We start from the raw sequence: 25848 nt of genomic DNA, 5'->3' as shown, positions 1-25848 counted from the left end.
AGTCTTCTTACAATACCATGCATTCATTCTCGCAAATGATTCAGTCGGTTGACATGCATATTACACGTTCAATTATGTTCGCGATTAAATGGAACCGGTAGAATTTTCAACAGTTTGTCCGACTTTCTAATTAGAGGCAACATTTCGGTAACAGTAACTACATGTGAAAATTGAATCAAGGTCATTAGAAGTGTGTTCGCTTTCTATTTTAAGTGTAGAATGTACGAACATACAATATGAAGAAGAAATTGTTTTAGTGAGAGACCACGTGATTGAAACAAAGTTTTCAATTGGTTATCCAGAGATCATGCATTCGATTCTTCAGAACGCGCAGTCTTGTTGTTTCAAATATGTAAGCTTGTGATTCACGTTATTTCTCCGACTGACTCTTTCAAGATCGCGCATTTCAGCTTCAGGAAACTGAGTTTCTGTTGTCTCGAATAGGTGATCATGTGATTAAAACGACTTGTTCGATTGGCTCTGTTGAGATTGAGCTTCGAAAATACAAATTCGAATTATGAGGACGCGAAATTTTTTCACGTCTTGGTTTTCTTGGTATGCCCGGTACTTCGATTAAGTGAAGTGAAAGTTCATATTTCGCGAAGTAGAAAACGCAATTGCGTAATCATGTTACATTATTTATTCGTAGTAAACTCAGGGGCATAGTGCTTTGTGAACGCATGGGAATGGCGTTCCTTTACTTTTTTGCGCGTTCCCATACCTTTTTGTGTTCGCCATTGTGCCACCACATTTGAGAAACATGCGTTCCCTGACTTCTTTATCGCGTCCCTTCACTTCTTTATTGCGTTCTCTCACTTCTTTGTTTAGTACTTCACCACTAAGTAAACTGCTGTTAACTGCAGTATTTTGCTACGCGTCAAGATATCAAGGACAAGAAGTTTGAAAAACGGCGGCAGGTAGATTGCCTGCATAGTACGTTGCTTATTCACAGTTAAACGATGTTAGCTGTAGTATTTTGCTACGCGTCAGGATATCAAGAACACGAAGCTTGAAAAACAAGGTCAGGTAGTTTGCTTATATGTCAAGGACGATACTATCAGTATAAGGCCAGTGTCCTGCCGATAAACTAAACGTAGCACAGACGGCAAAATGTCCCAGGGACGCCTGTCTGAGTTTCTTCAGGAAATCAGCCAGGATTTGGACAGAAGTGTCAAGTTCTGGATGGACAATTCCCACGACCAGGAAAATGGGTAACAATCGCAACGAAGTAACACAGCACACTCCCCTCGCTTCCGACTATGTTCTAATGTTATACAGCTTTCCGGCTATCAAAGACGTACTATTATAGACACGAAGCGAGTCTAACACGTATATCAACTATCACGCACATGCACATTCAAAGAGAGAGAGAGAGAGAGAGAGAGAGAGAGAAACTGTCAGCCCTTCATATACTTGTATTCCGTTCTGCTTACAGGGAAACTCGTTGTTTAATTAGTGTAAAAATCGATGATATAGAAGAATCTATGTGCTTTCTTGGCCATTCTATTATTGATTTTGTTTGACATCAGTTTGATTGAATGATGTAGACTGTACATATTATGTTTGTTACTGCTGACTGTAAACAGTGGTAAATGCTGGGTAATCCAAAATGTGTTCTATTAAGAACGATTAGATTGCAAAACCCATAGATCATTTCGAAACTATTTTTTAAACAAGTGAATAACCAACTTGGTTGTTGAAATATTAGTGATGGGACGCCGTAGAAAAAAAAGTTATCTTGCACACTATAATGAAATGTGTACTGGCACCAATTTCTGCAAAACATTCCCTATCGTGAGATTTTACCGATAACCACCACCCCCTTTTCGAATTTCACTTCTTGTCACTGGTGTCCATTCTATTTGAAGAGATAGCACAAAATGGGCATCAGAAGCATTTTGATGACCATGCAACTGGATTTTATATTGTTTATTGTAATTATTTCTAGAGGCTTTTTCAACTGCCTAGGGGAAAAAGGCGAAGTATATGACGATCTGAAGCACGTATGGTTGCAAGGCAGACAGGTAATGACACAGATAGTGTTGGTGGAAGTGAAGATGGTGATGACAGTGTTGATGATGGTGATATATACGAAGACTATGGTGTTGTTGTGACGAAGATGATGGTGATGAATATCAACATTTATTGCGAAGAAAACGACAGTCATAAACATGACAAAGAAAAATTCTTGCTAATGATCGAACGATACGAAGTAAAAATCAGCTTGTTGGTAAAATTTCGAATTTTATATAATGATACAGTCCTGCATTTAATAGGAATTAACTTTTTTAATCAGAATTTAAGAATATTTTCTCAGCAATAACAAATAGAAATTAAAACATAAAAAGCTTAGGATTCCTGTGTTCTTGTGTACCTAATACCACATTATAATGTCATGTACTTTGTACATGTATCGGTATAAATTACGACTGCCCATGGTCAGCTAACAGGTAAACAAGCAGTTTCGTGCTCTGTCTACCGTGGTGGTCACCACAGTTTTACTATGATGAACACTGATTTTTGTAATAGGGCATAGGGCAGGTAAAGGTAATAGGGCAGGCAAGGAAAGTAATCCAGTTTCATGACTGTCTAAGAGGAATTAGAGAGGCGTGTACAATGCTCGTACGTATGTCAAGTTATACGTATTTGGGTCATATTTTGAAATCCAATCGTCAGATAATGAAGATATGATGAGACATTACCGATTTGTATGTACTCCAAAAAACATGCTTCTACGAAAATGTAACACTTGTTCATTGAATATCAAAATTAGATTATTCAAATCTTATTGTTGCACTATGTATTGTGCTCCTCGGTGGACAAACTTTTAGTGAATGTATGAAAAGAAAACTAGTTATTGATTATAATAATAGTCTTCATTTTCTATTAGGTCTTCCTAGACGGAACAGTGCCTCCAACATGTTTTTAAATTATAATGTACTCAGTTTTGATGAAGTAATGAAAAAGTATGTAATCTCAATGATGACAAGAATATCTAATAGTAAGAACTGTATATTGAAATCTCTGTGGGACTTTGACATTCATTTAAATTCTCATATTATTAGTAGATGGAAACAAATTTCTCTTTAAATGCGCCACTTAATTTCATTCTTAACAATGCATGGCGCAATTATATGTGTTGATGTATCTATATACTTGTACGTATGATATATATGTTCTTTTATGTTTAGAATGTTTTTATTTTATATCTTTATTTTAATTTAGAGGTATGGACTATGTAGTCTGAAATAAAGTATTCTTATCTTATCTTGAAAGGGAAAAATCTACCACTGACCTTGATATTGAAGATGCGACCATGACAGAGGTATTTGGAATAATGAAGACTAACAAGATACGACCATGACAGTGGTATTTGGAATAATGAAGACTAACAAGACACGACCATGACAGTGGTATTAGGAATAATGAAGACTAACAAGACACGACCATGACAGTGGTATTAGGAATAATGAAGACTAACAAGACACAACCATGACAATGGTATTTGGAATAATGAAAACTAACAAGACACGACCATGACAGTGGTATTAGGAATAATGAAGACTAACAAGACACAACCATGACAATGGTATTTGGAATAATGAAGACTAACAAGACACGACCATGACAGTGGTATTAGGAATAATGAAGACTAACAAGACACAACCATGACAATGGTATTTGGAATAATGAAGACTAACAAGTATAAGTGTAATAAATTTAATTTCTGTACCTCAAAAGAGCTTTGAAGTTGTACACCATAAACAAACAAGCATAACCTTTGAAATCATGATATCGTTTTTATCGTTTACCTTGACTTGAATATAGAAATGTTGAATGCGCACCTGATTATGGTACCTAATTATACTGAGTTTAATACATCTGTTGGTAAGAGTTGTTAAGTCATTGAGCGGAAATGAATGTAATAGAAAACTTAAAAATCGTGGCATTTACCTTATAGTTTCGACCCTGTATAATGTGTACAACGCACTACATGTCGACGTTGATAACAATCCAGTTTTTATTTATTTGTCTCAGGCGGATCTAAGGTTAGAGCTGCAAGTAAAGTGAGGCTGACGGACGGACGGACGGACGGACGGAAAAGCAGAACTATGGCATCCGATTCTAGAATTTAAGACAATAGACTGGACAATGTGTTACTGAATGCTGGAATAACGTACATACATCTATCTTTGTACATCATTTTATTCTTGATAGGTTTGGACTTACTGCAGACTGTATAATGAGTGCGAGCGTTTCAGGACGTCTGAAATTCTTCAGGCTGCTATTAGAGGTAAAAGTATTTGTATTAGTTGTACTCGAAAACTGTCCATTCAGATACTCTCTTTTCTCCGATCTTATTAAACTCAGATCTATACAGTCTTACTTATGTTGGCACCCCGTGATTCCGTTCCAGCAGATGCTGGTAAGGAGTTGGAGGTGTCACCCTGTTTTTCGTTTCTAAAGGTCATGGTTCGTGATTTATGTATCCCCCGTCCTTCCAATTGTTGATTTCAGCCAGATACCAATGCAAGTTCTTGTTTAGTTAACTTTTGCAATTCCCAGTGAACTTACCGTATTTTTATTAGCCTATCAGAGAAAGCGTTGCAAAGTCGTGTTAGGAAGAGTTATCCTTAGTAACGATATGTTCTGAATGACATGTGTCACTTTCACGTATTTTTGACGTCCATCTTCATGTAGGACTATGAATATCTGCATAAATCAGATTCTCTTTCCTCATTCCTCTTTCGGTCATGAAAGAGCCATGGACGGAATGTGAGGGGGATAGGGATTGGGAAATGGGAATCATAGTATAGGGGGAGGGGATGTCAGCAAGGAGACAAGAAAGGTACGCAACCATATACAACAATACTTTTAAGCTCATTATTCTTGAATTTGTCAGTCGCTTCATCAACTAAATATCATTAACACCAAGTGACAAATTTTGCTTAATGCAATGTGTTCATTCTTATCAGAACATAAAAAGGTCAAATTTGATGTAAAACGTTCTAACTTGCTGATAGAATTAGATTATGTACGAATTTGATGTGATAACCCAGGGTGATAAATTATGGACCTTTTCAAGAAATAGGAATCTGATATAATGGCCTAACCATGTATTTACAATTGACATGACACAGTTTGATTTATCGCCAGGTTTGCAAGAGAGGCACAAACTTGCGGTATATCCAAAATTACCGTCTAACTGAAGATTTTAATGGGGGAGGGAGAGATCAATCATCAAAGAATGAATTTTTAATTGGATTTGATTTCCGAATACCAGTACTTTATGTTGTTATTGTTGTTGTTGTGGGGTTTAACGCCATTTTTCAGCACACGATAGGCTATACATGGCGGCCAGTATCAATGGTGGAGGAAGAACCCGGGAAAACACCGGGAAGAACCACCGACCCACGAGAAGCTAATGGCAAGCTTTTTCACATACCCACATTGGCCGAATCCTGGACTCGAACCCACGCAGACAGAGGTGAGATGGCAGTGATCCGTAACGGAGAGCGCTTTAGACCACTCGGCTACTCGGGGATCCTACTTTATGTTAATTTCAAGTTAAATTCGCAGTCTTTTTTGTTGTTATGATGGCTGGTATATTTCCTGAAATCAGGTGTTTTCATCCAATGTTCTAGATATGAAACATAATTTCAGTCTCCTCGCAGAAGGGATTAAAAATCTTTTTCTTTGATAGATGTTTTAGTCAGCATGTTACCATAATTCACTTTTTGGTTGATGGAACCCACTTATGCGCCTTATATACTATATAATTAGACGTAAAACACGTTTACTGCACTTAAAAATATAGGTCACTATGACTTCGATGTAATAAAATTTCACGTTCTACGATTCAAAAGCGTCATTTCAAACTTTGCCGAAATATGTATGAGTTATATACTCTTACCCTGAATCAGTACATTCTGTAACTGTGTATTCTCTCAGGAGGGGAGTTCCTTAAGAAGCACGCCAAAGTGTCCAGCTCGTCGCAGAAGTGTGCGTTGGTTTTGACGAGGGATGGAAAGTCTATCAAAGTTCAGAGGACCATTTTCTCTGAATGCTTCTACGTAATGGGTATGTCGGAACTCAGTCGGGCCACGGGAGAGAAACAATACAGAGTATGTACACGTTTACTCCACCCTCTGAACTCAAAACTAATATCAGTAGAGTGTGTGGGCAGTTGTCCGTAGTTGTGCTTACATGCGCATGTGATCTTAAAATGAACGGGGTCGGTGGGTGTGTGTATGTGTCGGGGGTGGGTGGGTGGGTAAAATCAAAGCGGATGCAGTCATCCCGTATTATATCTAGTAACAAAACTAGACTCACTGAGGCAGTCTATATGAGTTGGGTGTTTTTCTATCTTAGTTTTGAACTAAGGACTGCTTTATCATTAATAAAAGTGAACCTAAGCCAAAAGTGAATGTAAGATTTAAAACTTAGCTCATAGTTGTTGAATCTGTTTCACTTGAATGGCTTTGCAGAGGTTTGATAAAGGTGAAGTTACGATATGTCAATTTTGGCTATTAGCCATCAATATTGCTTCTTCACTTTTAAAGTTAATCTGGTCGCACATGAATATGTTTGGATACATGAATGAATGAGTAGGGTTTCTGCTATCTGTAAATAAGTCTCCGTTGATAACTTTATTATATTTTAGTGATTATGTATTGATTATAAGGAGGCGGTATTGGTAAGAGTGTTCGCAAACAGAGTATTTACCCAATTTTTAGGAGCAGACGTCGTAATGTACTGTATTCACGAGACTGTATGGTAACATAGATTAGTTTCGTAAAATGTATATTTGTAACATAAGAGAATCTTTGTGATGTTAAAACGCATAAGCGTTTAGCAATCTGAAATAGAAATAAGTCTTTGTATTAGGTATTTGGGTCGCGTTTCGTGAAGCATGGCTTAATGTGCCAGTATTCGGCTTGGAAAGGGCTACTAATGAGTCATACAACTATGAAGCAAGAAAAACATGCAAGTGTGAAAATAGAGTTTCGTGATATATGGTCATTTGATGATTAGAGATATTTATTAGAGTAGTTGCGCGTTTAATTGAGAACGAATGTTGTATTGAGGTCCTTGGTAATGTGGAAATAATAGACCTCAAGCCACACTGCTGTGTTTCTTGCTTAGATCAGTAGTAATATCCCTTGGGTTCATCTATCTATCTATCTATTTATCTATCTATTTATGTCTGTTGATAGACACACACACACACACACACACACACACACACACACACACGAGAATATCTGCCACGTTTCACTGATTTCGTATGTATCTTTCTACGATGGTCAAGAGAGAGAGAGAGAGAGGAAAGCGCAGTTGATTTCTGTGAAAAATGTGTCCATGTTTCTTTAATTTATAAGACGGGATCATTAATATTTCTATTATCGCTAATGATTATATACTCAGAAGAAATTCGTCACAGATTTGGAGAATGTAGAAACGATGGCCTACTGTTGTTGAAACATAATCTCATATTGAAACAATATTTATTTACGCGTATTAATGCGCCATGGGTGGATCATAATTTGATATACCAATATTATTGGTTTATCAAACTGCTTAATACGAACACTTTAAAAGCCATGTTAGTTTAAATGTATGTGGTTTAAATTATTCATTCAACCAATTGACCCTCATTATAAAGGATGAAGCCCTAACCATGATGGATCAGATCGTTTATTGGGTGATGGAGGATAATACGGAACTTCGATTTGGCACGCCTTGCCTGCCCGGTCAGGTACCAGTCAGCTCCCTTGCTATTCCCATGATGCTCCTGTGTCTCATTGATCAATTGGAGACATCAGTTCCAGACCTGGGGGAAAAGTACAGATATGTGTCAGAATGGAGTCTTAAAAACGCTTTAATGCACGTTCAGGTGATATTTTTAAATATTTTTTTTTATATCTTAGAGGCATTACCATCCTGGCATTTTAAAAACCGAAATGTCATAAGTACATTAATTGACAAAAAAGTATGTAAAATGCATTAATATTAGAAAGGACTGTTAGTAATAAGTAGACGCAGAGTATCAGGATGTATTTTTTTCTTTAAAGACGAAGATTCATGGAGGAACAATTAGTTCTTCAAAACTGCCCAGGGTAAACACATGTGAACACATCTTATTAAATCCATACTATATAAAATTTCAGCATCTTTGGCGGGGGAAAAAACAATTCAATGTCAGATATTGTTTTTCCTTTAGTTTGCATTCTTTTTCATGTCAAATGCTTGTTTACCATTCCTTCCTATCTACAATCGTTCTTTATTGTAAAACTGTTACAAATTTATTACAAAGCTTCAGAAGTAACTAGACTTTAATGTTCTCAAAATCACTAGTTTTAGTGAGCCATACAAATGTTGTTATTTCAGAATTTGTTGACATACAAAAATCCTGTCATCGAAAATCAGTTTTTGAAATTTGCAAGGAAGAAAATGGTCTAGTGATTGTATACAGTGCATAGTGTCCCTTGCTCGTAAATGCACTAACTCGTTACCATGCACTCTCTCGCGATTCGTAGAGGTTTGAAAAGTAAAGATGTCCATACATTCAGAGGAGCCGTTTTCTTATCATTGTGCAAATAAATATGCACTAACGTTTTACACTTTGAGAGGCACACTTGCCTGAATCATTAGTGTATCCAAACATGTCACGTTTCATTTCATCAAGAGTTTGTACAGTGTAAATTGAATAAAAATTGATGGGTCTGACATCACAAGCGTGTTTCATCCAATAGATTTGCCGAATCCATACTCAAGTTATCTTGGTAAATGAAGACCACATGTATAATATGAATTTCCAAGACACTAGTGCAGCAACAATACCGAACTCCGAAGTTTTGAACAATGACTTAAACGACCGCATGTAAGTTTTGATAATCGGCAATCGTCTGTAGTTGGTTCTATGTATTTTTGTTTTCTTTTAGCGAGACGGTACAGTCATCCTGGAAAATGTGAGTCCTGATGGCAAGGAATTGCCTGGATCGGTCGGTCGCTTGATGTTGCCAGGTAAAACGTTTCTGTTTTTGTGTGTACCTTAACCATTTTTAAATATAAAAAGCTTAGGAATTCCTGTGTTCTATGAAATACACATCACAGACTTGATGTTAAGTATATATATATATATATATATATATATATATATATATATATATATATATATATATATATATATATATATATATATATATGAGCCTAATGGCACATTATAATGTCGACGTGGCTGTATGTATCATATGTTTAAATTTGCCAATAAAATCAGAAATCAGCCACTTTACATTGACTCAGTCTGATTAAAATCAGATCTCCACTGTCCTATGTGAAGACCTGACAGCGACCCCTTAGGGGTCATGTTCTGGTGATCTATGATATTTCCACAACTGGTAATTTTATCAGCAAATCAGATTAAGTCTTTTATCTTAACACTTGGGAGAATGAGCGGTAAGGCTAAAGAGCACTAATGTGTGCCGAACGATTTGATTCATTTTCAGATTTCTGAAAGCTACATTTCCATTGGCTAATTCAAATGTCACCATAATAACACCCACAAGTGATTGCTGTCAGATCTTCACGCAGAACACTGGAGACCCTATTTTAATCAGATTGCGCGTTGACTATTCTCGGTATCCTTTTCATTCAATTGTTTTACTATAATTTAATAATGTTGCACAAGTTAATTACGATTAACGTAATTTAAGAAAGCATTAACCGGTTTACTCTGTTCTTCCAAGTTTTCACATATGTTAAATATTTGTGCAATATGAAGATTACGTAATTTTACCGGCAGTCACTTTCTTACAAAGAAAACTCGTACGGTTCCAGAATGGCTAATTATAACGTTATTATAACGTTAAATTGTTATAATTCTAGGACATTCCATCGAAGCTGGTTGGTTCCTCCTGCAGTATGCACAAAAGAAGGGAATAGAAGATCTCAAGAAGACGGCCATAGAAAAGTTCATATTGAACCCGTTCGGTTACGGCTGGGACAAGGAATACGGGGGACTACTATATTTCCTGGACGTGGATGGATATAGTCCCACCCAGCTGGAGTGGGACATGAAATTATGGTGGGCTCACAATGAGGCTATGATTGCCTTCCTCATGGCTTACCAGGAAACCAAGGACACCAGTTTTCTTGACAAATTTGCCCATGTTTTTGACTATAGTTACGGCAAGGTAATTCATACAGACTATATATCTACGCATGCTTTTGTCTCATCATCAATATTTATGTCCGAGTTGCTGATGTGATACACCATACAATTATGTACAAATTCGTTTTCGTTCAGACACAATAGCCGCTGTTTGCATTATCCTTGCATAACCCTAGTAGTGGAAAATGTTGACTCCATTTTACATTTGGTTTCTCTTGGCCCAGTTCATGGTTTCCAGTAAAGTACAATCTCAGCCACTCGAACTTGTGGAGAGAATGCTTTACATTATTGCTAGTCTGGAAATTTAAGCCTGCATTTATTGTGGGTATAGTGTGTTTATTATAAATAATGTACAAATGGTTTGGACGATCCGAACATTCCGAGATAAGTAACTAAGATAATGAGCTTCAATTGTCATTATTATTTGCAAATTGTGACACACTAACAACTGGTTTGTGAATGTAGTTTCGATAGCATCTTTACACTTTCTTCTTACGACCATCAAATGATAGAAATCACGACTGTGATGTAGAGGAATCATTAGGTTTGAAGTATGAGTAAAGTATGCTCGTTACTTTATGGGAAACTAAGATTTTAACTTAGGAAATTGAAGCACTGTGGCCTTAATAGTACGTCATTCATATATAAGTTTGCTTTAGTGTATATATTCCTACTCGCAATAAAAAGCCAAGTATAATCATGAATACATGTGATGGGGTATTCCTGGAATTGTCGGGTTTCAACTTCCAGTACAAATATCGGAAACAGTTAAACTACAATTCATTTCATATTCCATTATTTCACCAATTTTCCGAATCAAACATGACATTTTGTTTGCTTCAGGAGCATTTTAAGAAGTGCTCGGCCTGTTAGCATTTATGGACGGTCCCTAAGATGGTCTGTTTTTCTCTTACTTTTGGAATACTAAGAAAGAGATGCCATTGTGTTTAATTTCTGTGAAGATTCCTGATATAACATTTTTTAAAAAGTCTAACTGCATATAACATTGGATAGAACATTACCGGTGTCAGCAAACCAAGACAGGTAGGCATAGATTTTGGCAGTCGACTAGTACTATGACTGTTCATAACGGCTATAAAGGCATTGCTTCAAAAACAAAGCTACGTGCAGAGGACAGGTAAATCTGAAGGCCGACAAATCAGCCCCACACCTATAATGATAGTGACCGAAGTTATAGGGGTTGATATCACTTATTCATTCAAACATGCAAATACATGTACATGTATTTGCAGACACTCTCATCTGCACCCATCGGTGTATATTTTATATATTTACATGTATTTCTCGCAGCTGTTGAGTTACGTCGGTTGAAGGGTTCTTTTTGGTGATATGTGCATAATATTTTCGGATGAAGTCTTATGTTTATCTAGTTTTAAATCCACATGGAAAAGCACGACCTTATTTACTGTCACCATTGTTTAGTTTTAGACATGGCTGTTACCAAATACCGATAAGTGTATAAACTGTGCGCAAGCGTGTTCCGGAAGGATTTGCATGCAGGAAAGTTGCACATTTGAATGAACATGTTACATCATACCCATAAATAGGTCTTCAGTATCAATACGGATTTGATGGTTTGATTTATCGGACTAGTCAAAATGTAAAGAAGCTCTTGACAAGTATGGTAATTAATCATATGTAAATTGTATAATGCAGGGACGTCTTAACAACATTGTAGGCTCTGGGCAAAGCAATGCACTGGGGCCCCCTACCGGCCCTACCCACTCATAAAAATAAAAGGCTTGAAGCGTGAGGCCTGTGCAGCTGCCGAGTGTGCCCATGTCTTAAGACGGCACTGGCGTAATGGCGTGGGTAGGGGAAAATATCTTCTAGAATGCTTGCCTGAATTTTAATTCATTAGGATAACTTCTACTAGTTGGAATGATCAGACATACATCATTTGGATTACTTCTGCTGAACGGAAAGACCAGACATCCGATCTTAGAAATACTAAAACTATCGCCTCGACGTGTAAGCGCATTCAACAACTAAAATCAATTGCATGTAGAAGCAGACGGCGCTTGAATGTGTTTGCGTCTACTCGGCCGATGATTTCACCTAGCATTCGATTCCTTAAACTCGTAATATTTAGCCTGGGAATATCACGACTCTTTAGTTTTCGAACTCAACTAAAATCACTCGAGCAGGTTAGCATTGCATTTCATTGTGGTGATGGGTGGAGATTATTGATAACATGCCAAGAAAAAATATCAGAAATCAAACCACTACATCTGAAAAACAAATACAAAATTGTGACCAGTCATAGCTGAACATATGGAAGATATTTTTTGGTGGTCGAACTCAGGAGTTTGTAATATCTTGAAGTGTTAGAAGTCATGAACTGATAATTATTGATCAAGACACGAGATAACTTTTTTATACTGGGAATCTCAAGACACGAGATAACTTTTTTATACTGGGAATTGATTTTCTGGAAAAGTTGTTTTAAGATGGTAAATATCCCACTCTTGGTGTCATCTTGTTTGAATTCTTCACTCATTACATGATAAAGGGAAGGGCCTTGTGCTAAGACAGCTGTGACTCTCTCTACCAAGCCATCCTTTTGAACTTTTGCCTCCGGGTGGCAATGAAGGTGCTATTCCTGACAACGGTCAATAAGTGAGGCGAAATGATCAAAAGTAGGGCGTAGAATTACCGAGTTAAAGTTAATGCATCCATTTCTTGATCAGAGTAATCTTCTCCGAGTATCTAGGAGTAGACTGAAGCTCGTTTTTCCTTGACTGGTACCAAAAATATGGAATGATCAATTGGTTTTAAGATTCGATCGATTTCCGAAATGGATGTTTCTTTGTTTTCTTAACGTCTTGAACAACCTTGGAAGAGATTAACGTGGGCACCCATACTCCATCTTCCAGTTTTCTATTCCTTTTTGAATTTAACACATATATGGTACGTAAACTGAGGATCGTAGCAAACCAATTCAATGCATTAAGGTTTGACGCCAGGGAAAGCCGAATTTTGAGATCATGTTATGTTTGCTTGCATACAATATCTACTGCTGGCATGTATTATAAAACGATCAAGAGAGGCCTTGATGTTCGCAGGGTAACTGCTCTGTCTTACCAAATATTGTTGGGTTTCAACGAAATCTAGCATAGAACTTTATTTTGAGGAGACATTTAATGAGTTTGATTTCCAACGCTCTTTGGCATTAATGACAGGAGTTACTTTGCCTGATTTCCCATCCAACTGATTGATTTTGGTTACCGCAGCATCACTGTACCAAAATTTCGGCCAAACATTGCTCGGAGCTTTATATTAATAAATGAGTTCCATTTCCAGCGTTTCACACTATCGTTTGCAGGTTCTGATTTATCGTCCTCCTAACTTCGGTTTCTGCAGCACAACCGTACCAAGGGTTGTGCTATGATGCACATTTATATTGACGAGACCTTGCTCGACTTCAATTTCTAGAGCTGTACAGTATTTATGGGAGCTCTGCCCTTTTTAACTATACTCCTGAATTTGGCTTCTGCATCATTGCTAAATATCAGGCTCAATCAGAGAGTCAGGGGAGCCATATATTCTGGACCTCAACCCTTAAGGGGCCACGTTATTTTTGTCCTCCTCCTTGTCCTTCCCACCATATATAGTTAGTTAGAACTTTACAGGAGTCCCCGCGTAACTTGCAAGATACCCAAAGGTTTAGTAATATCAAGTTACCTAAAAGTCGAGGTTTTTCTAAAGGTTCTAAAATTACCAAGTTGTTGTAACTAAGGGGTTTCCACGGAAAGCTAAGGGGTTTCCTTCATGTATTAAACCCTTTGGTCGTCTTTTCTTCCACTTACTCCTTTTCGAGTTTCCAAATGTCGTGACCTTTGCATGGGTCATTTTTGGTTTTCGTTTCATCATTTCTTTATACATGGCTTTATAAGTTGATGTATCTTGTACTACTTGGTGACTCAAAAGTCAAATTTTCAGAGTTGTGATTATTTTCCCCATGTTATGCTATTTTTATAAGTGCATGAATGCATCTCTCTCTCTCATTTCGAGCCGACCTTTGTACAGAAGAAACTGAGGTTTCTTTTGTACCTTCTTTTCCTTTTCATTTATATTATTTTAATTTCATATCTTTTAGTTTTGTGTTCATTTCGTGTACTTTTTTTTTAAATTTACATTTTGCAGGTGTATGGCCAGTGGTTTGGCAAATCCTACATTTCTATGACACATATACCCCATAAACCATATTTTTGACAAAGAATTCATGTAAATAAGAGAAAGTTTTCATATTCCTCGTCTGATCCTTTTCCATTTCTATAATTCAGACTACATTTTTTACTTGGTAACCAGCATGTCCACCATCTTGCACCATACAAATTTTATATTGTACTGTTTTCGAACTTTTAGGCTGTCTCTTCTAATGGTATTTCGAAAGGTAGATTCATGATATGTAATTACGTAGTTTTTTTTTTCTTGATTTTCTTCGTTATTGGTTTGAGCTCTCTGATTAACACTGTAATTTCAACGATTCCGTATAGCAGAATTGTAGCAGAGTCGTTAGGTCTGGATAGAAAATTTCCGGATGTGCTCAGTCTGTCTAGTGACATTATTTGGTGTATCAGTTATTGAATCGTTAAAAGCGCCAATACTCTTTGTATTGTTGGTCTGTGTTCGGGTCTTATTGCTGAGGCATCTATTTCTTATATTTTCTCTGCGATCTTATTTCCAAGAATGGTTTTCCCTCGATTTCCAACTTTCCAACATTGTCGTTGCGAAATAGTTCTCCCTTTTCGGCATTCCTCCCCCCCCCCATTTATTGGGGTCAGAAGTTCACATAAGGCAAAGTATTCACTTGTATAAAGTAGATACAGAGCGAACAAAAGGGACACGGTTTTTACGAGTTATTTTTAGATCTCTTAAATACTTTCGTTGTGCACTTATTTGTCTTTGGGCCCCGAGTGGCCGAGTGGTCTAAAGCGCTCTTCGTTGCGGATCACTGCCATCTCACCTCTGTCTGCGGCGGTTCGAGTCTAAGATTCAGCCAATGTGGGTATGTGAGAAAGCTTGCCAGTAGCTTCTCGTGGGTCGGTGGTTCTTTCCGGGGTTTTCCTGGGTTCTTCCTCCACCATTAATACTGGCCGCCATGTATAGCCTATCGTGTGCTGAAAAATGGCGTTAAACCCCACAACAACAACAACAACAACTTATTTGTCTTTTAAATCTTTGTTTAGGCATTCGATTCATTTCCGGATTTCAGTATAATCAGGGTCTAAAAGCATTGAACTCTCGAAATGGCCTGGGTCTCTCTCGACCTCTGAATGCCTTCTTACTGCGACGGGTTTGAGTTTAACTAAATATGCCATGCAGTTATATATTTTTTAAGAGTTATGCCACATGATTGTCCGTTCTCTTTACTTTAGTTATGCAACTTTTCTTTGCCAAAGATGATTTGATGTCAAAATTGATACTCAGATTTATACTGATGAGACCTCGAATGAGTTTGATTTCCAACATTCCACAACATCGTTTTCATAAGTTATGGCCCCTGATTATCCGCACCGATTGATTGGACCGTGAACGAGCTGGATTTCCAGCACTGTTTATCATCATTTAGGGAAGTTACGGTCTTGAATTCTTATTATCCAAACTTATAATTTCTCGACACAACTTCTTCCGTCAAAAGCTTGTCAAGCAAGTTGTAGTGAGTGGAGCCATATTCGATTCATCATAGGTAGCTATGGTTAAAGTAATTAGGTATTAAGTGTTCTCTTTTTATTTATTTACATATCTGTTTTAGCAGTTATTTTTATTTTAAAAAATGTAATCAATGCACTGCAGTTAAAGAAGACGACTTCCATATCATCGAACGGTTATTCATTTTATTTTTTAATCTTATGAGACGATCCTTTTTTGGTCTGTAGATATTAGTAATTTACGAACATGAAGGCTTATTGCGACCATTCCTCAATAAGGCATTTTGGTCACTAAGGATGTTGAAGCACGATACGGGTGTTTTGCAAAGGACCATTTAGAGTCCCTCTGACATATTTTCCTAGACTCATTCATTGTCTGGACAGTTTGGCTTTAACAAACGCACTGATTGATTACTATAGCGTGAGCTGTTAAGAGCTTCTATGGTGGGCTGTATCAACAAGGTGACATTTTCTTTTTAAAACTGCTCTCTCAAAAAAGGCTGACAGTACCTGGAACTCATTTTGTCCATCCGTACTGATTTAATGGGCTGAAACTTGATTTGATTTAATACTGAAACCAATCCTGCAATGTAGCTATATCTTGGAATGACAGAGTTTTGCTCGCAAAAGGCGAGTCGCTGTACTCTACTTTAAAGTTTATATTCATAATTGCTTTAAAATTATGTTCATTCTGGGATGTTACTTTTATTTAAATACACATATTGAAAGATAAAACGCGCAGAATAAGCGAATCTGATGATTAGGTCTTTAATACACTGTGTCAAGAATTGACAGCAAATTTACTACACAAGGAATGTCTTATCTGGGAACAGTCGACGTACATTTGTAGAAACAGCGGTTCTTCTACCATAATTGCTATATAGTAAATGATCATAGAAAAAATCGTTAGCTCATCTACATAAAGTACACATGTTTTCTATGCCAAATTATGTGATTCTGAAAGAAAGGCCCACTAAAGAACATGTAAGTCTCTAAACTTCATGAACCATAGAAACAGAAATAGTGTCATCTACGATCGCGTTAGCTAGCAAATTCCAAGTTTCTTCATCGAGTTCTGTGAACAAAGCAATAAAGACAATAATAAATACCCATAAAAAAATAACAGACACCCCCCCCAAAAAAAATAAAAAAAATAAAACAACAATCGAACAAAACGGCAACACGTGAATTGGCTTAGTTTGATAATTTTCTGTATTAATCATATGTATTATAATCAAATCATTGGACTGACCTCTTAAATATGGGTGGAAATACGATACTAAGATTAGGCAAATACATCTATGGACTTCAGCAGCTTTCTTACTGATGGTCTCCGTTAGCTGGATGGGAACTGGATGATATCAACACATTCTAATTCGACTTTTTGTATATAATAAAAAAAATTTGTTTCATTTTAAAATTATTTATTATGCATACTTGAAAACACGCTTTACCATGTAGACAGCACAAATATGGCTAGATGTAACTTATTTCCTTGGTCCATAAGATTGTTCGCTTTGGGATCGATTGGCAAGTACATTCCGTATTCGTCTTCAGAGTTTTCTAATATTTGAATTCGAATGTAGTCTTATTAAATCAGCTATTAAGCGAAAATATTAGAGAATTACTCCGTTCTGAGATAAATTTATGCATCTATTTATTAGGAAAATCTTTTCTCAGGTAGTTCGTGTTTCATCTTTCCGTAAACAGCTATAACCCTTTATAGGGTGTACATGTGCTGCTTAAAGTAAAACATTACTGAAAAAGATGTATGCATCCATACTGGAACCAAGCTTGCGAGTTTACGGCTTTCGCATGAAATGTTTTTAATTCTGGCATTGCCATTGGTTTCATTCTCTCACCTTGGATACACTTTTAAAGCAGTTCGTTAGCTAAAGTACGAGACATTATGGCAGTTGAATTTATTTTTGTACGATTATTTTAATTCAGAATGTCAAGGAACTACAAAGTAACGAGTGCTGTTTAGTACATAATAGCAACTACGTTGGATCTGCGTTGTAATGCAATCGTTGTACAATGTGTTGTAAGAAAATAACAATCATAGAGCAACAAACCTATGTTCTCTGTCTACGAAAAATGCTCAGACTAAGTTCAATCAAGTGTTCATTCTGGGCAAGTATTGAAATTGATCACGTCTTAAAATATTTTCCTATACCTTTGTTCAAACGGCAAATTCAAATGCGTGGTTTTCATATGATGCCTTTGTTTGGTACAGACAAAGCTTCTGAAAATTCAATATTATTGAAAGCAAGGATCAAAGTTTAATTTCTTCGACATTCCCTTTGACTATTACCTGCAGCAGCAGTATTGTCTTCATATGGATACGACAGAAATCGATCGTGAACCCTCATGGCGGTACCTGCTGCCGCCATTTTCATCGTTGCCATGGCGTGAAAGTATTGTTACTGGTGCTTGAGGGACTGACCATTTAAGTGGGTGGGTGGGTGGCTTGTTTATTTTTTTGTGGTTAAATATCAGAGGAATAATATACCTTTTTTCAATCTATATGCGACCGAAAATTTGAGGAAACAAATCTAACCATAGGGGTGAGGCAGGCACTGCACTAGTTTCAGGCTTCGGGTTTCAAAACTAAATGATAATAGCAATGTGTCAACACGATCGCATCTGGCTAGCTTGAAAAATATACAAAATACCCATATATTACTTTACATTGCCATCAAACTGTGAAACTGATAATGCAAATGGCGGGATTGTAATTGTTACTTGTAGTGTTGAATAAACAAAGTTTCACTGCCAGTGTAATTTTTAAACTAAGAGAAAGAAAAATAAGCCAGACTGCAAAGCTAAACGAATCATAATATTGTTGATCTGTACTCTCTCCATAAAAAGAACCGACGTATTCCAGCTTTACTTATAATAATGTTAGAATCGTGTAATTTTAAGTTATTCTTAACGTTGGTTCTTTTAAGGGCAGGTTTAGTTTTCATGATGTACATCTTTAAGCAGCATACCCAAGTTTCATCCTACAAATGTTTTGTCAATACAGTACCTGGTCTTTCGAAGAAACAACACAGAATATTAGCAGAGAGAAAAATACTAACACCTATATAAAGCAGATCTGAATCAATATTCATTAGCATTTCTAGCTATATTCTTTGCCAAAATTAGGAGGGGACAACTTTGCACGGGTAATACCCATTTTATTGACGTATTTCAGTTTGTGGACAAAGAGAATGGAGAGTGGTATGGGTATTTAAGTCGTGAGGGGAAAGTCAGCCTGCGATTCAAAGGGGGACCTTGGAAAGGTTTGTAATTCGACCTGATTTACTTACATATATGTGTGTATGTACACGTATGTGTGTGTGTGTATGTAAGAGAGAGATAATTTTTTTATTTCCAGGTTAGACAAACCAGAGTACTGGCGAACAATTTGCTCATGTAAATAGGATATGTACTAAGTTTCATAGCAATCCATCAAAATCTGCTCTTGCATTCCAAATTCTGTGATACCCAGCTGGAAGTAGAAGAAAGCAACAACTCATACAGAAATCTTGAATCAAAAAGATCTTTATAAATATGCAGCTTTTGATGATGACCATAATATGCGCCAAATTACAGCGTTTCATCAACCCCCCCCCCACTGCTAGACAAGTTAGACTTGCAAGATTCTGTCTTAAACTAAATTCAGCAACATGACAAAAGGGCAATAACTCTAAACTTGCTAGAACAAACTAATTTGTTGACATGTCGACGTTCAAGTGACAACAATAACTTGTACAGATTTGATGGCAATCCACTGTAAAACATGAGACTAGTTGTGTGCAAATGATTTTGTGATGTACTGCATCTTACTCCAAGTCAGAACTGGCAATAACTTGACCAAAACTGTATGGGCAGCAATTTGTCACTTAATGATGCCATTTTCCAAGTTTCATGGTGATTCACTGAAATCCATGATGCTAGTGTTCAGAGATTCTGTTGAAAACTGTATTCTACTACAAGTCAAAATGGGTAATAACTTGTATAATAAAGAGTTACTGCCAATAGTACATTATATGCCCACCCTATGTTTAATAGTTCTTTATGAAGAGAGCTGAAATTTTTGTACAGAAACTTTCTTTTCAGTCACTATGACTTTTCCAGTCCAAAATCAATATGCTTCTTTTTTACCATAATCTGCAAAATATGGTTTGGGTCTGTGATGTAAAACTAATGTTATTGATCAAAAAGAAACTCATTTATATTCTTTCGGTCACAGTCACCTTGACACTTGACCCCAAGCTTGATAGGCTTCTTCCTTACCCCAAGCGCAAGTCAAGCGCCAAGTTTGGTAACCATAGATGATGAAAACTTGAGTCATTGTGTGGAAACGATTTTGGTCTACTTGGTCCTGAATGAAAACGTTGTTATGACCACCATAGCAGTAAACATGACAGTCTGGTTATTGCCACTGCTCCTCAAAGGACAGTCATATCAACGAGGTTTTTACTAAAAGATTTGGGCCATATACGACCTTAACTTGAGAAAAGGGGCAGGAGAACATAGTCAAGAAGTGGGAATGTTTTTATTATGGTGAACATTCTAGAAATGAAGATGTAGAGAAGAAAAAAACATTTTGGCTGTATTAATGGCCTGTTTGTAGGAGGGTAACCATACACATGGATCCAATGTAGATGTTCAAAAGTTGGAATTTATACAAGTAATGGAATTTTTCTTACCAGTTTTCAAGCACAAAAAATTTACAGCTTCTCATTTATTTTAAGCCATGTACAGGTATTTGACCTGTTTTTAGACTAAAAAATTTTTTCCTTTGTTGGTTGCACATCTTCACTTCATCCTCAATATTTTTAATTCATACTTGGGAATTATTTCTCCAACAGAAAAAATCCCAAGCACATAACAAATTGCACATGATAACCAGTCTTGTGATCTTTGATGCACTAGTGACTTTGATCTTTGATGTACTGGTGACTTTGATCTTTGATGTACTGGTGACTTTGATCTTTGATGTACTAGTGACTTTGATCTTTGATGTACTAGTGATTTTGATCTTTGATGTACTAGTGACTTTGATCTTGGAATTTGGGACTGTTGTATTATGATGTATAGTCCTGGGTCAAGTTTGATCAAAATACTGCTTGTATGAAACAAGTGCTTATGTGCACTTTCAAAAAGGAATTAGTCAGACATTACAAGTATTTCTGTCATCTAAATATATGGTAGCCAAGTTAATGTTTGTTTACACAAACTTGTATGATCTGAAATGTAGAATTTGTCAGGCCTGATTGTACAGTTTAAAATTGGACTGGATGGCATACCTGGGCCACATTAGAATCTCTCCAATCATTTAAAAAATTACCAGTCAGACAAGCAGTTCTTACTGGACATACATATGAGCAATGCAATAACATAATACCAGTATACCAGAATTTAGATGGATGTATCAAAATTGTATAAAGTCTGTGCTGTTTCTCCATTTGGTCTCACAGCAGATCTGCATGCATATGTAAGATAACCAATCAGAACTTGCAACATCCAACAGTTATGTCACTGATTGGTGTATATATTGTAGACAAGAGCCAGATAATACTTGGGGGTTGGGGTGCCAAGAGCAAAGAGACTATAGCTTTGTAGCATATTAAATTTTATGGAAATCGCATCCTAAATGCTACTTCGCACAAGTATCTTTGGAATTGAGGTACTGTTTATAGGGTAAAACAGTTACATTAGTAAAAACTGAGACTTATATAAGATTCCTTTTTCAGGTTGTTTCCATGTGGAGCGTTGCTTGCTGATGTGTGAGAAACTTCTGAAAAATCTGATACAAAATAAATACTGAAGATGTATGAAGTTCCAGATTGAAGTATTTAACACTGTTAATGAACGAACAATGCAATAAATATTTAAAAAAACTGATGTAAACACTCATCTTTTACTTATGATGGTATCAACTAACATAAATTCAGGGTTCATGTTGGTAAAAAGAGCTTCCAGACTTTTCTCAGGCCCATCTGCAACTTTTTCTCAAACCCATCTGCAACTTTTTCCAGACCCATCTTACACATGTATTTGAAGTCTGTCATGATAAATGAGCATGTGGTATCCACATCATCTAAAATAGTATTCATCAATCAGGAGTAGGTGATAGGTCAAGTGCATGGAAACCATAAGCAGTAGCTGATGTCTCATCCAACCCCATAATGCAACATAAATAAAACACCTTTAGGACAAAATATTTATCTGCAATACCTTTTGTCTAACCTTTAGGACAGAATCTTTATTTTCCCTACTTTTTCTGACCTTTAGGACAGAATCTTTATTTTCCCTACCTTTTTTGTCCTTTAGGACCGAATCTTTATTTTCCCTACTTTTTTTTTTACCTTTAGGACCGAATCTTTATTTTCCATACTTTTTCCAGGTCTGAAAAAAGCATACTTTTCAGACTCTGTGAGCCATACATAATACTATGATAGAAGAATGCATCCTGTTATCATCATGATCAGCAGAATCTGCTACCTCCTTCCTATCCCACTTAAAACTTTTATTTCTCAAGACTGTTTTATCAAAGAAGGCCTCATCAAAGTATAGCTGTTTGACAAATGAGCTGTCCCTGTAAACTTATTATTATTTTTAAAGTCTGCGCTTGTTAACCTTTCATTTATCCGACTGTTTAATATGACACAATATAAGGTCATTTGCTAATAAAAAATTTCATATTCCAAAAAGCAGGATAAATGGACTCATCTTCATGGCAACAATAAATCTATGACTCATGACAATACTTTCTTCCATTTTCTCTATCATGTGATAAAAGCTATAACCTGTATTGCTTGTACAACAAGTACCCAAGTATGATCAACATGGACATCTCCATGGCAACATTATGACAAGAATTTACAACAGTATTCATTATCTTTATTAAGTGGGAGAAAACCTTGAACCTGTATTGGCGCGTATATAACTGCCCAAGCCATATTAGCATGAACTAGATGCACTGTGACATAACATGCAAGTAGATTTGAGTATATACCTTTTATTTGACTCATTTCTTGAGCATACAACAAAGACTGATCAATTGGGGTTCTATGTGACAACAAAGACTTTGATCAATGGGCTCTATGTGACAACAAAGTCTCTGATCTACTGAGGCTCTATGTGACAAAAAGGACTGATCTACTGGAACACCAGGTGATTCAGTGACAACAATGACTGATCTACTAGGCTCAATGAAAACAAAGACTCTGATCTACGGGAGCTCTGTTTAACAATAAAGACTGATTGACTGTGCCAACAAATGCTATGATCTACTCGAGTTCTATGTGACAACAAACACTATGATCTACTGGAGCTCTGTGTAACAATAAAGACTGATCTACTGGGGCTCTATGTAACAACGGACACTATGATCTACTGGAGCTCTGTGTAACAATAAAGACTGATCTATTGGGGCTCTATGTAACAACAGACACTATGATCTACTGGAGTTCTATGTGACAACAGATACTATGATCTACTGGAGCTCTGTGTAACAATAAAGACTGATCTACTGGGGCTCTATGTAACAACAGACACTATGATCTACTTTAACTCTGTGTAACAACAGACACTATGATCTACTGGAACTCTGGGTAACAACAGACACTATGATCTACAGGAGCTCTGTGTAACAATAGACACTATGATCTACTGGAGCTCTGTGTAACAACAGACACTATGATCTACTGGAGCTCTGTGTAACAGTAAAGACTGTTCTACTGGGGCATTATGTGACAATAATGGCTCTGGTCCATCAAGGCTCTATCTGACAGTTTATCTTGACCAATCCTGTTCATATCTGGGTGCATGCTAATAAATGCTTATGAATGATTGCTTGTGAAATGTTGGAGTATTTAACTTTTCAAATGTTCATCTCTTTTACCTAGTTGAAAATCCAAGCAATCCAAAATCAAATACAAACTTATAGGTTGGTGTGCATTTCCTTGCACTACTCTCAGTGAATACCTATCCCCAAATAAGGGTCATGACATAAATAATGTATGGAGAAAAGAGTACCCCATTATCAACTGTTCATAAGTGAATACCTGAATGAGTATCTAAAAAGCACTAAAATTAGCACTGGTTGACACTCGTAGGCTTGTCTTGTAAAGTACACAATATAAAAAAGCATATAGGTAAGTGAATTTGTTAGCAGGATATCAAGATCACACTGGCTTTGAACAGCCTGCCCAGCCAATTCATGGTACCTTGTCAAACTCTTAAGTTATAATTTTCTCTTATATGTATGTTAATGCAATTTTGAAAGCTGTATGAAAAAGATTATTTTTCATTATTTAATTTTAGAAGCGAAGATGCAGCTTCATCATTTTAAATCCATTCTTTCCCAGAATTAAAGTACTATAATACACCGATGTAATAACTTATGACATATTGATGATGTCATTATGTACTGATCATATCATTTTCAGCCGGAAAGTAAGTGTTATTTCATAAAAGCGGATTACTCTATATATCTTTTTTATGTCGGGTATAACTGCAAACAATATTCACTTTGATTTGGCACTGCATAAAACATAGAACAGGCTCATTGCTTTTGTTCTACTGCTTATTCCTAGCAAAATACATAGACCCAGATGTTCAGGTGCATCATGTGCTGGCAAATCTGGTTCTGTGCAGTTTGCAGATGGATCTGACTTACTAAATGAGTATATACAGTACCTTAACTTTGAAAATTATTTGCCCTTTAGTCGAATCTACTAACTGTCATCAAGAAAATAAAGTGTTGAAAGTCAGCAACTTCAGGTAAATTAGGGAAGTCTGAACTATAACCTTATCGCCAATTTAACTCTTCTACACCCTCCTAGGCCAACACTGATCCCATTTATTTGGCATGATATAGCCAATAATGTTACAAGTGCCATTAAAACCAACAAAATCAAGAAGAAAAATCATAAATTTAGATAAATGCATGTCAAATAAAAAAGGAACAAAGACTAAATTTGTGTTTGTAAAACATGTATGCCCTCAAGGCAGTCAATAAATGTCCTTGTAAAAAAAAAGTTAAAAACTTAGAAGGCTTTTATAAGTGCATGATGGTATAAAGGTCTATTTATGTCATCTATATAAGCACATAAAAATGCCTATCAAATTTCATTTGTGTTCTTAAGTGGTTGTACATAATTGTGCTTTTCTAAATAAAAAGTTTTACTTTGATTTTTGTTAAAATTTTGCAAACAAATATGAAAAATGTATGTAATGGCCTTCAAATCTAATTTAACTCATCTACATATGTATTATGACTACACTGGGTAGTTTTTAAACATTCTTCCAAATAAGCATCTTGGGACAGATGTTCAAGCAGCCTCAAATCAAGAAGCCCCCTCCCCCATCTGTTACTAGTTGATACATAAAAACTCGAGTGTTAGGATATAGACAAATTTCAACTTTTGAAATACCAAGGGCTTCTTTATCACTAATATATAAGACTGACTGGTATATTAAATTTCTGCAATGTAAATTACATGGACCAATATTGCTGAAAGGTTTGTTTTTAAACATTCATTATAAAATGTTGTAATCCATCAATCACAGTCACATTTTTTAACTTGATATTAGTATTTTGTCATCAGTGGCTTCAAGAAAAGAAAACACTGAAATTTTTTATTTAACCAGTAACTCTTGTTGTTATTGTTATGGGTGTAATGCCATTTTTCAACATACATAAGGTTTTACATGACAGCCAGTAGAATTGGTGGATGAAGAACCTGGGAAAACCCTGGTAAAAACCACTGAACCATGGTAAGCTACTGGCAAGCTTTCTCACATATCTACATTTGCCAAGCACGTGTCTTGAACCCATGCTGGACAGTGGTCAGATGGTAGTGATCGGTAAAGGCATGCACTTTTGACCACTCCGCCACCTGGGGTCCCGCAACTCTTTTTGACATGCTATGGCCTTCCAGATAAAAAAAAACAGTGAAGTACAAACAAAAAGTTACAATTTCAAGGGAAAACATCACA

The 25848-nt window shown here is 36.4% G+C and overlaps 1 protein-coding gene across 1 annotated transcript; it reads left to right on the top strand.

Moving 5' to 3' along the window:
- Window positions 1-995: 995 nt before the first annotated feature.
- Window positions 996-21747, top strand: LOC149788981 (N-acylglucosamine 2-epimerase-like). Its single transcript, XM_089975135.1, has 9 exons — window positions 996-1211; window positions 1949-2024; window positions 4219-4294; window positions 5953-6125; window positions 7667-7897; window positions 8946-9027; window positions 9889-10196; window positions 19049-19136; window positions 21597-21747. The coding sequence occupies exons 1-9, from the start codon at window positions 1111-1113 to the stop codon at window positions 21668-21670; spliced, it is 1209 nt and encodes a 402-aa protein (XP_089831261.1). The 5' UTR covers window positions 996-1110; the 3' UTR covers window positions 21671-21747.
- Window positions 21748-25848: the final 4101 nt, after the last annotated feature.

Source organism: Sinohyriopsis cumingii, chromosome 11 (genome assembly GCF_028554795.1).
Source record: "Sinohyriopsis cumingii isolate HCF-2022 chromosome 11, ASM2855479v2, whole genome shotgun sequence".
NCBI classification, from domain to species: Eukaryota; Metazoa; Mollusca; class Bivalvia; order Unionida; family Unionidae; genus Sinohyriopsis; species Sinohyriopsis cumingii.
Note: the sequence above shows the minus strand (reverse complement) of the source record. Positions and strands in the feature narration are given on the sequence as shown.

Bases quoted from the DNA above. Each gene is read 5' to 3' on its own strand.
- LOC149788981 (XM_089975135.1), top strand. From the start codon at position 1,111: ATGTCCCAGGGACGCCTGTCTGAGTTTCTTCAGGAAATCAGCCAGGAT. The intron at 10,197-19,048 runs GTAATTCATACA...GACGTATTTCAG, and splicing joins TTGACTATAGTTACGGCAAG to TTTGTGGACAAAGAGAATGG. The intron at 19,137-21,596 runs GTTTGTAATTCG...TTCCTTTTTCAG, and splicing joins CAAAGGGGGACCTTGGAAAG to GTTGTTTCCATGTGGAGCGT.